The sequence below is a fragment of the Oryzias melastigma genome, linkage group LG12 (assembly GCF_002922805.2).
Source record: "Oryzias melastigma strain HK-1 linkage group LG12, ASM292280v2, whole genome shotgun sequence".
NCBI classification, from domain to species: domain Eukaryota; kingdom Metazoa; phylum Chordata; class Actinopteri; order Beloniformes; family Adrianichthyidae; genus Oryzias; species Oryzias melastigma.
The window spans coordinates 11,415,309-11,427,577 of NC_050523.1; the positions used below are offsets into that span (position 1 = coordinate 11,415,309).

The 12,269-nt window shown below is 34.9% G+C and overlaps 1 protein-coding gene across 1 annotated transcript in view; it reads left to right on the forward strand.

Annotated features, from left to right (window-relative positions):
* The window catches only part of LOC112163022 (astrotactin-2), a 313,961-nt gene that overhangs the window by 174,905 nt on the left and 126,787 nt on the right, over nt 1–12,269 (forward strand). The window contains exon 11 of the mRNA XM_024299108.2: nt 11,537–11,687. Within this exon, the coding sequence (XP_024154876.1) occupies nt 11,537–11,687 (151 nt within the window). The remainder of the gene's footprint in view (nt 1–11,536; nt 11,688–12,269) is intronic.

Here is a 12,269-nt window from a genome sequence, read left to right on the forward strand (position 1 = left end):
ACTTTACAATCTGACAGTAGGCACAGAATGAGGACACCTTTGTGATTTAGCATATATGTCTGGTTTGTACATCTTAAATTTTTGAAGATTTTGTTCTTTGCAGTAACTGAAGTTCATTAACATTTATCCATAATGCCATGCCAGTGGCACTATTCTTAAACCACATGGGTTAGGGTTATGTTATATTTAAGAGCTAGATTAAATTGTGTCGAAAAGTTAACATTTACTTAAACATCCAGCATCACAGCTGGCGATTAAGCTCTTAAACGTTCTGTTTTCAGCATCAGTTTTTCATTGAATGACCTTTTTCTTAGTCTGAAATGACATCAGTAAGTGTCAAGCTTGTCAGGGGGCAGAAAAGACTGAGAAGACGAGCAATGGTCCACTTTTATTTCTTGAAAATGAGGTCATTATTATAGGCTTTAAAAATCTTAGATATTCACTGTCTAGTTATATGGTGTGAGGCCTACATAATGAGAGCCCAAGAAATCATGTTTGTGTTTTATTCATCTTATTAAAATAGCCTTTGAGATGATTTTTTTTCCTATGTGCACATGCATGCAAAGAAAATCAACTGAATGTAATACATTTTTACCTTAGTGAGAACCAACATACAAACTGCTTTGGAGGAACCACTAGAAGACTTGTTGCACCAGCAAGGATTCAATCAACTCATTCAAGTAGGCTCACATGGTGCCGATCCCAAAACAAAAGCAGCATCTTTCCCTATCTCTACTCCACATTCAGAAATGCTGACGGAAATGAGAGAAAGGATGGCAGCCCAGAAGAATCTAATTATTGCTGCTCATTTTAGTCAAACAGCAAAAGCTAACGGTGGCCATGTGGCATTTCAGAAATTACATTAACCCTGTACACTATTTAGAAACATTAATGACAAAAGATCCACACTAAAGAACTGATTAAAACCCTGTTTCATTTGGAATAATGTCCTGAATGAAGTTAATAATCAATCCCCATGACTGTTCGCCACTTCTGTCAGATTGTCATGAATTATGCAGACTGCTCATTATCCAAAGCATTTTATGTGGGACTCAGTCCCCGGGGAGCTGGTGGAGATTTAAGCTGATGCACTCTCCCCGAGTGTTCATCTGAACATTTATGTAGTCGGTTAGTCGTGATATACATCTGGATTTTGAAAGAGGTGAACTGCACTGCCGCTTTAGCTTTTTTTTTTTCCTTTTGGCCTTCGATTTACACTCACCATGAAATGATTTGTTTCCTTTTTATAAAAGTTAAGGTGGGTGTGAGGACACTCAGTCCTGTGCTGATTTTCTCTGCACATAATTGTCACCTTGATATTTTTATAGCTGTTTTTTTTTTTTTTTCTAGTCTAAAAAAATATGTTGTAATGAAAGATCTCTACAATGAAAAGGATAAGAAAGGGCACTTTAATCAGAGTAATATGCAAAATAAAATCAAAATTATTCACCAGTTCACTCATCAGTTAAGTCTCTTACATCAGTAGCAGCAAGGACACATTTACATTCCCAATATACATAACCATTTTTCTTGAAAGTTCTCTGAAAGTTTCTGCAGCCAAACAGCTGAGATTAGCTGATGTTTGTCTCCTTAAGCAGATTATGTGAGTTTGAACATTACTGACTTAAATAAGGAATGTCAAGGCCAAATCTGGCCATGGGTGAAGTTTGTTATGCTTTCAGCTCAAAAGAAAAGGAGGGAATTGAAGGTTATTGTTATGGAAAATATGACCTCTGGATACAGCCTGCAATCTTTAATAAAAGCTACAGCAGTTATCTTGTATTTGGATTTTAGGAAAATTGGTTTTTGGCATTTTTTTTTCCTAATCTGACAGTATAACTTCTTAATACTATTTAAATAACCAATAAAGAGATTGAACATTATGTTTTATTAATATGTAAAGATTTTTAACTGCACATCCATACACTGTTATTACTAAAATAATTGACGCCTACAACCACATTTGAAAAAGACATAAATAAAACAAAAAAAATACTTTTATATCAAACCACAACAATAGATTAAAGTAATGGTGCACAACGATTTGTAAAAAAAAACTAACGGTAAAGGTGTTAAAGCTGAGATACATGTAATTGGATTACTCCACTACTTAACTTCTATCGCTATTATAACAAAATTATACTTAAATGCCATTACTCCCAACACTGTAAATAACTTAATTTTTTACTTCTTTTTCCCCAAAACACTGTTACATCAATAGAGTTGGAAGAGCCAGTTAAAACGCAATGCACAACCAGCATTATAAGTTAAATTACCAACCACATTTGAAAGGTCATATATAAAACAAAATATATATATATATATTTTTACAGTTTATGTTATTATTTTAGAGAACAGACTCATCTTTTGATTGTTTTGAATACAAACCAGAGTGGTTTGATTTTAGTTAAAGGGTAACCAAACACTTCACTTTTTTTTTTGGCTGTTGACCTCTATAAATGGGACTTTAAAGTGCTGTCTGTTTGTCCTTACCATATTTTTGACAAATTAAGATAAACTTGTTTAATTCACGAAAATATAGTCAAAAACTGTCAAAATGTGGTGCCCCCTACAGGTTGAAACACAGTATTACAGTTGAATTTTGTGATTGGTCAACTGGTCTAAGTCCCACGTCATTTCAGAAGTTTCACATCATCATGCTCTGCAGCTCCAGTATAAAAGCTCCGCCCATCTTTGAACGCTCAATAACAAGTTGAAGTTCACCCCGCGACCCCCCTCCCCCTCCCATCCCACCTCCTTTTTTGCATTTTTCAAATCTTGGCTGAGAGTGAAGTCAGCCTCCAACTGTCCCGTTGTGTTACCCTTTAATAAAATATATTAAAAACTGAAATGAAATGAAAGATGTTTTTATTTAAATACGACGCCAACTGACTTTCACAAACAGCCTCATGTTTGTGAATGAGAGTGACGGGAAGACTGTGACTTTTGTTCAAATTACATCTTTACGAACTTTCTTAAGGTCAGCACGACAGAATGAGCTAGAAAATCAAGAGCATGAAACGAAAGGGCAAAATAAATATCGAATAACCACAAACGGCGTATCCTCAGACTGTGCCTTGTTGTAAACAGACATGGTTCTGCAGCTAAAATCAATGCGTGTCTCTGGAGGCTCTCCAAAAACCCACTGTCATGAGACTGCCACAAAAGCTAAGTCCGTCATGGACTCATCACTCAGAAATTATAGTTGGATTAATCAATTTTGTTTAAATTTAAGAAAATAAAAGTGAAAGTGTTTAAAATGATTTGTATTTGTTTATAAACTTAAAATGACTAAAACAACTTTTTTTCCAAGCAGCATAAGTGTTTAGTGAGTGAGGTATAATTTGCTATTTTGCTGGCTAGAGTATGGTCTTGTTAGCAGATCAATAACTGTGTCAGTGATGAAATTCATACTGAGCCTTTTGTTTCCTTGGGAAGCCTGAGAAACAAGGATTTATTATACCTCAGAGCTATTATTATAATGAAAGAGACTCAGCTTAGCTTGCACTTCTGCTGCATGAAAAACTGCTTTGTTTGTGTTATTCTAGATATTCTTTGGTCAAATAAATCTTCAATTATCATATTTTATTCAGGATATTTCCACAAAAGAGCAGCTTTTGATTTATGTAATTCAAAGCTGCATTTTTGAACCAAATCCAGTAAGATCCAAATCAGAAAAAGACGAATACATTTTGTACAGTGAATAAACTGTGTTCAAAGACGAGCGTCTTTATCAATAAGGAACTGTTAATAACCACTGACATTTTGCTTTGTGATTAATGAGCTCCTTCGCTGTAATCAAGTGAACTTTCAAAATGCGCCTTTGCCAATAATCCAATTCAGCTGGAAACGCCTGAAAGGAAAAAAAAAAAAAAAAAGGAAAGCACTCCTAAAATCCACCGAATACTTTCCAACTGCACAGTGATCAAAGAATTGATTCATCAGTCTTTATTTTAGCATTAAAGTCTACCTGCTTTTTTCACAATCTGCTCCTTTTTTTTCTCCCTTCAGTGATTACTGAAAGTCGAAGGAAAATTCACTTCATTCTTTCAGTGATGAAAGTCAGCATATTTGTGGGGAGCAGGAATAGGAGCATTAATCAAGTGCAGGGGCAGACCAATAACGGGCTCTGTAATCACGCTGGAGTGGGGCTCTAACTTTGGGCAGTGTCGCGTGGCCATTCATCATTGGGGAAACCGAGAACCAGTGTGGGAGATTAATAACAAGTGCATTAGTCAGTGTTTAGATGTGACCGGAGCACTTCTGGGTCATGCAGGAAAGTCAAAGTTTCAAAATAAATTATCATGATCAGCCACTGATTTGGCAGAGAAACTCTTTTGTAATATGCAGCTGGAGAAAATCCAAGGTCTTAAAATGTTAGAATTATTTTAAATATATATATATATATATATATATATATATATATGTATACACCTGTGTTTTATTTATTTTTTATTCTTTAAAGACACTTTTGCATCAATCAAGTAGTAAGAGCCAGTTAAAACGCGATGCACAACCAACGTTTTCCTGTCTTCTCATCCATCCCCACCCTCTGGTTTGCTCTGAATTAAGGATTCATTTCTCTGCACTTGGAACGCCTTTCAGATAAAACCAGTGCACAAAATGCCATGTGCTGCCTGTATAATTCAGAAAATTGAGGTGCCAAAATGGAAAAGGGGGGAGAAAAAGAGAGAGGCAGAAGAAGAAAATTACCTTTTACTTTAGGGCAAGCTGTGGTTTTTCTTTTTTTAACGTGTTCCTTTCCTGACCTGAAGGAATTTAAACATAAAGAGTGAACAATAAAGCTTCAAAAAGCAATTAAAATGAATAAAAACAGGGAAAAATTCGATTTTCTTTTGTTTATTTTTATCGTGAAGATTCTATGATGAAAAGGATAGAATTTGGCATCAATGTAATTATCCTGAATTGAATCTAAGTATTAGATCAAGCAGAATATCATATGAAATGATGTGAGGTAAAGTGTTATTTTTTAAATAAAAGTCATAGACTACAATTTATACTTTCAAACTGCAAGTTTACATTAGTAAAAGTCAAAATGTTGTTGTTAATTCTCTAACAGGCATGAACAGGTAAACTGGTAACAAACATCACTTTACCAACTATAGGCCCATCTCTTTGCTTCCACAATTTTCCAAGATACTTGAAAAACTTTTCAGTTCAAGAATGGATACATTCATAGCAAAACATAACTTACTGGCAGACAACCAATATGGATTTAGAGCCAACATGTCTACTTTATTTGCAATAATCGAAGCCGTTGAGGAAATCACCAACGCTCTGGAGTCAAAACAAATCGCAGTGGGATTTTTTATTGAAATAAAAAAAGCATTCGATACAGTTGATCATAATTTATTGCTTCACAAACTGGAAAAATATGGATTTAGAGGCTTGGTACTTAAATGGATTGAGAGTTATTTAACAAATAGACGGCAATACATCCAGTTATGTGATGTTTGTTCCTCTGAAATGAATAAAATTTCTGGTGTTCCTCAAGGGTCAGTCTTAGGCCCAAAGTTGTTCATATTGTTTATTAATGATCTATGTTCTGTATCTCAAGCGATGAAGATGGTTTTATTTGCAGATGACACAAATATCTTCTGTTCTGGTGAAAATCTAAATCAACTGTTAAATTTAGCTACCAAAGAAATGAAAAAAATTAAAGCATGGTTTGATTGCAATAATCTAGCATTTAATCTAGATAAAACTAAAATTATGGTATTTGGGAATAGCAAAAATGAATTGATACAGTTTGAAATAAATGGAGTTAAAGTTGAGGTGGTTCATGAAAATAGGTTTTTGGGGGTTATAATTGATGATAAAATGAGCTGGAAACCACATATTAAACAAATTCAAAATAAAGTATCCAGAAGTCTTGCCATTTTAAATTATATTAAATTATATTAAATTATAAATCACTTCACATGTTGTACTGTTCATTAATTTTACCATATTTTAGTTACTGTGCAGAGATCTGGGGCAACAATTACATTACATCAATAAAACCACTTATTGTTCTTCAGAAAAGAGCTATACGAGTCATACATAAAGCTGGTTATTATGATCATACTCATCCACTTTTTACTCAATCAAAATTACTCAAATTAAAAGATTTGGTTAATTATTTAACTGCACAAATTATGCACAAAGCCCAAAATAAAATGCTGCCTAACAACATTCAAAAACTATTTACGAATAGAGATGGAGGTTACTCCCTAGGACAATTTAGATTTAAAATAAATATAACTCGTACCAGAAGAAAACAATTCTGCATTTCCTTTTGTGGTGCAAGACTGTGGAACAGTATATCAGACAAAATCAAAAATAGTCCATCAATAAGGTTATTCAAAATTCAATACAGGTCAAAAATATTTAATGACTATATAATCATAAATAAATGAGGGGCTATTGTGGATGTATAGTGATTAGTGCATATATGTAAGTGTACAGGCATATACGTGTATATACATTTGTGTACGGGTGTTTACATATATATGGATCTTTTTTTTTTTCTTTTCTCTTCCATGTGTGTATGCTGTTTTTCTTTCTTTGTGACTTTTTTTCCTTTATTGAGACAAAGTAAGTTGATAGGCTTGAGTAGCATTATTTAAATTAGCTAAGAGGGTGGGATTAAATAAGTTTTTTTAACTTCCTCCCACCCCTTTTTGAACACTATATCAAGTGTGTACTGTTCTTTTGGTTACTCTTTTGTTTCTTGTTTGACTGTTTTATTGTTTTAATAGTGTTCAAAATAAACTAAACTGAAACTGAAACAGAATAATAATTTTCCAATAAAGTTTATGTAACGAGTTCTGCATTCAAACATACAGACATGTTTTGTAGCCTTGGGGTTTAGCTCTGCATAAAAAATAAAAAAAGCTCCCAGCCACATTTGAAATTGACTGTCCGCTCTGGAACACTAGCAACGGTTTTATTTTTCTTTCACTACATGACGGTGACCTTCTATTGACCTGGAGAAGGTCCAGCTGTGCATCCGCCAGCCGGTAATTTGTCAGTCGCACAACAGCCTGGCAGAGCTCACCACGGAAAATAAATAAGAGGGAATCCAGCATCTATCAAGGAACTTAGTCCCATTGCCAACGTTGGAAATAATAGTGAGCCCCATCTTCATTTTGCTTATCAGACTATCACTCCGCTATGCTGCCAAAATCAAGAACGTATCCAAAGAGAGATTATATTCTTTTCTCAAAAGGGTAGCAATTTTATCAGCTGTAGTCCACAAGAATACTTTTTTTTCTGGCTCCACTAGATATCCTGCTTGATACGCTGTGATTTACAGTATGCTGTGCTTGAGTCGCTTTTGTGAACCATGTGTATACTTGAAGGACACTTTCTTTTTTATTTTATTTTACTAAGAATGCAACCACACTGTTTGGTAGAAACAAGGGAGTACTCTTTTCTGTGAATGGATTGAGGTCACACAACAGCCATACTGGCTTTTTCTTTTTTTTTCCATCAGCTGGTTTGTGGATCCTCATAATCGGATTGCAACTCGCTCTGACAAAAGCTGATACAACTTAGTGCCTTTGAAACTGAAACCAAAGAGATCCATTCCATCTTTTGTTTTTATTCATTGAGTTTCAGAGAATACCTGTGTTAGACTTTTTTTTAAAAAGCCATAAAAGTCACATAATGCAAGACAAGACTATAAAAAAAGGAACAATCTTAACACATTTTTAAATTTGTGTTATTTTGTAAGTATGTCAACAAAGGCCCACTCGGATGAAGACCATGCTTTTGGTGTTATTGTGGAATTCACCTGATGATGGAGGACATGTATTCAGAAAATACGGCTTAGAATCATATTTCTGATTATTTTTATAATCAGTTTGTTGAGTAGCAGTAGCAGACAAAAAAATTGGAAACATTTAGCCACCTGTCTAGCTCCACTACATTCTGATTCATCCACTTGTAAGCGATTAGGTCCAACTTCGTTTTCTTCGTCTATACGGCTGGATAGAACGCCATATGTGTCCCACCGGGAATGTACGGTTAGGGCTGTGAGGGGTTGTAAGCTAGCAGGAGAGCATGTAAATGTAGATGGATGACGGGATATGGAAGTGGATTTACACTGTACCAACAGTCCTGAACTTTCTAATCAACTACTGCTGCTCTGCACAAACTATGTCCAAGAAAACAATTTTTTTTTAAATTATTTTGTTGCTTAAAATACCTCTGGGAATGCTTTTAAAATAGATTAAAATATAATTAAAGTAGGAATTTCACCCTCCTTCAGTCTTATTCTAAAGCCAATGCGTGAAGTGTGTGAAGGGTCTTGCATAGGGACCCACACTGGAATAAGTTCACTGCGCTCTCTGGTAAAACAAACCCTGGTGTCCCATGCGCCAGCTTTTAGCCATCAAACTCCAATGAATTATATCCACAACCCTTATTAATATTTAACTTTTTCTTTATTTCGGTGTATCCCATAGGTGGTGCACTAAAAATAAATGTCTGTAGTTATTCTGCATTTCTGTTGTTCTGGAAGATTTGTGGTGTTGGACATTCATTTTTTCCAATCATTCCAACAAAATATGAACACAGCATTTTTCTAAGTTTACATTTTTCTCAAGGGATATCAACCCATTGGTAAAAGTGGCACTAGAATGAGAACAGAAGGTACAGTTTTGAAATGAAAGCTACAAAATGTTCTGTTGTGAAGTACATATTTATTTTCAATCACGATTAAAGCCTGTTTTCCTCCAGATTCCACGTTATTTCTTTCTCTAGTTGTTACTTGTAACTTATAAGCCTCATTTCCACTGAGCAGTATGGTACATGCTGGCATTTTGAGCGTTTCCATTATAAAGTGGTACCATTAAGTCAGACTGAACTGTACCATTTTTTGGGCTCCTATTGGTTGTAGGTCCATACAAAAATGCAAGGGACCAGTTAGGGCGGAGCTACTGACAATGAAACCCATTGATTGGTGGAAGGGCATTACAACTATAGATAACGTCAAACCAGTGCCAACATTTGCAAATAGCTTTCATAGCTTTTTGGGGTGTTTTCCTCTTCACCGCCTGCACTATCACTAAAAACTCAAAAAAGTGGATTTTGCATGATATAGGCCCTTAAAATAAAAGGTCATGTGTTTGATAGAAGTAAACTTCAGTCCCAGTTGGACCTGTGACATCAATTGTAGACCTATCTCTTTAATTTTTAGCTGTTTGGGAACATTTTAATCAAATAATGAGCAGCTCTTTTTTCAGCTGCATCGTTGGTGTCTTCCATATCAGCTCTCGAAAACACTTGAAAACAATCACAAGTACCCCAGAATCCTCGGAGCACAGCCGGTAGCTGTCTTCCCATCAGTCAAAAGTCGAGCCCCCGTCACAACACACCGAGGTCCCTGTGGTGCCACTTTTCGGGCCTGTGCCGTGCAAAGACGAAAAATGGGTCGTTTTTCCATTCATTCACTGTGACATGAGGGGTATAGATGCCAACTCTGACCATACCGAAGTATGAGTAGGTGAACACAGCAGTGGAAATGTAGTATCAGTTTTTATAATATGACATATGCAGCCCTACAGGAACCATATTGTCCAACATCTGAATAAATTGTTTTAGTCCCTTTTTTTATTATTTATTTTTGTTCATGACTGCAATTATGTTCATTTTAAACACTGTAAAATGGAACTGATCAAAAAAGGTCGGTGGCACAAATAGGAAAAAAACGGAACATTGTTGAGAGCAGCCTGAAAGTACCAGAAAAAATACACAACAAATTTCTTCTAAATGAATCAAGTAAACAAATAAGCATTAAATTAACAAAAACCTGAAGATTAACACATACAAAACCCCATAACCCACGAACCATGGCAGCCTAATCAGGAAACTGCTGAAGGGCTGTGAGCAAAGGAGGATCAGGTATGCGCTCATCTCAATCCCAGACTTGCTGAGCTGCCTCTGCGTTCGCCAGCAGAAGTGAAGCGTAGCGTGCATTCTGATTCACCGATACGTCTCTGTGCACTGATGGAGCTGAAATGCTCCTTCTCAACACATTTCTCTTCCTGCCAGTTCAGTTCACCTCTCGTTTCATATGCTGCCTCTCATCTAGTAAATGCGTTGCTTTAAAGGCCAATTAAAGGCTTTCCTCCTCCCTCAGTCTCAACAACTCCTATTGTTTGAAATGTTTTGAAGATGTCAGAATCCCTGACAGGCAAAAAGGGAATTTTATAGTTGTTTCTTTAAATTTTCACTTCATTACGCCTACCTAGCTGTGCAAATTAAAAATACATCAAAAATATAACCTTGTATACACATTTTCAAATGCCAGTAAAATTGCAACAAATAATAATAGGATAATAATTATTTTGGTTTATACTTTTATTTTGTTGTTTACATTAAGATTTTTTTAAGACAAGTATTGTAATTATCACAGTTATAATGTTTGATTTAATAGGATGTTTTTGTCATTTTCTCCTCAAAGCTTGAGGTTGCAGGTTTTGAATATTTCAGTACATGAAAATTATGTGTTTTTTTAGGTTTTTTTTAGAAAGTATTTGTCAATTACACATTTTTTATAGTAGGCATTTTTAGATGTATTAAATTAAAATGATTTATGAAATATTTTGCATTATTGCAATTTAGTGTTAAAAAGGGAAAGTTTTGGTTGATAAACTACACTAAATTCTTAAAAGTTCAAGCTAAAAAAGAAAAAAAGTGCATTCAATTCACAAGATCAGGTTTAAAACTGCATATTTAAGTGTCTGAATTTCACTAAAACTTAAAAAAAGGTCATTTATAAATTGATTTTCTTTTTATTTCTCTTTTTATGACTATTATGCGTAGAAAAATCTTGTTCATTTGTAAGAATTGCATTTTAAATCAATTAAAAAAATAGCAAATGCAAAATAAACATTTAGATTTGCTGTTTTAGGAAGCTTGGCAACTATGATTGTGGTGAAATCTGTTAGTTTGTACAGCCAGATCACTGGTTAGTCTCAAAGATAACCTACCATAAATAGAAATAGGCCACATGGACAATAACTGCAGGAAAGAAAAATGTGTCCTTCAAGATAAAAAAAAAAAGAAAAAAAAAGAAAAAGTGCCCCATCGTACCTGAATTTTAAAACGCCATCAGGCAGTGACAATTGCTTTTGAAAATAGCTGCAAAACTTAATTAAAGCTTCAGCCAGAAACTGCCATTTCTCTTCTATTCTGTTCACTTCCAGAATTAGTGATTTCAAGCTTTATTTTATTTTTTTAAATTTGACCTTTTCTGGGGTAACAGTGTTAAAAATGGTTGTTATCTGCAGTAAAGATTAGAGTCATCGAAAACTGTAATTGTCACACAGGATGTCAAGGATGAATGCTTTAATGATTACACAACTGACAGTGAGGCTAAGAGAGGCTGCTTTCCAGGTTAAATTAGGTGCAGATGCCTGTTCAGTCGTTCCAATCATTTCACTTATTACATGCTCTATGAACACATCTGCAAAGGAAAAAAAAAAGAATTCCCTTCCTTTAACCTTTTAATTTATTTTTTTTCCAGGGAAGAGGCAATGATATCCACATACTTTGATACAGTAGAAGACCTGTTGGCGTCTTTTGGACCGGTGCGAGATTGTTCCAAAGAGAATGGGGGCTGCAAACGGAATTTCAAGTGTGTCACCGATCGTCAGTTAGACTCAACTGGTTGCATGGTAAGTATTTTTTTTATTTTTTTATATATACAGAAGTTGATGGATTGTAAAATAATAATAATAATAATAATAATACTTTACAGCTTATTTTCCATTGTAATTTGACTCATTGCAGTCTTGTTCAGGTTCTTGGTGTCCTCAGACAGCTCTTTGGTCTTAGCCATGGCAGACAGGTGGCAGACTGACTGTTTAAGGGTGTGGACAGGTGTCTTTTCTACAGATAATGACTTCTAACAAGTGTATTTAATACAGATAACAAGTGGAGGATAAAAGAGCTTCTTAAAGAAGTTGTAACCGGTCTGTGAGACAAGCATTCTTTTGTGTTTGTAGATGCTAAATGCTTTTTTTCTGCCACATCATACAACTAAAGTACTTAACATTTAAAATCATACAAGGTGATTTCTGTTTCTCATGGTTGATGTGCACATATGATGAACATTACAGACCTTTCTCATCTTTTTAAGTGGGACAACTTGCACAATATGTGACTGTTAAATACTTTCTTGCCACGTTACAAATGGCAGTCTGGTACAGACAATCTAAGTAAGCTGTATTTCTTCAAAGCCCCATGAAATTGAGTTG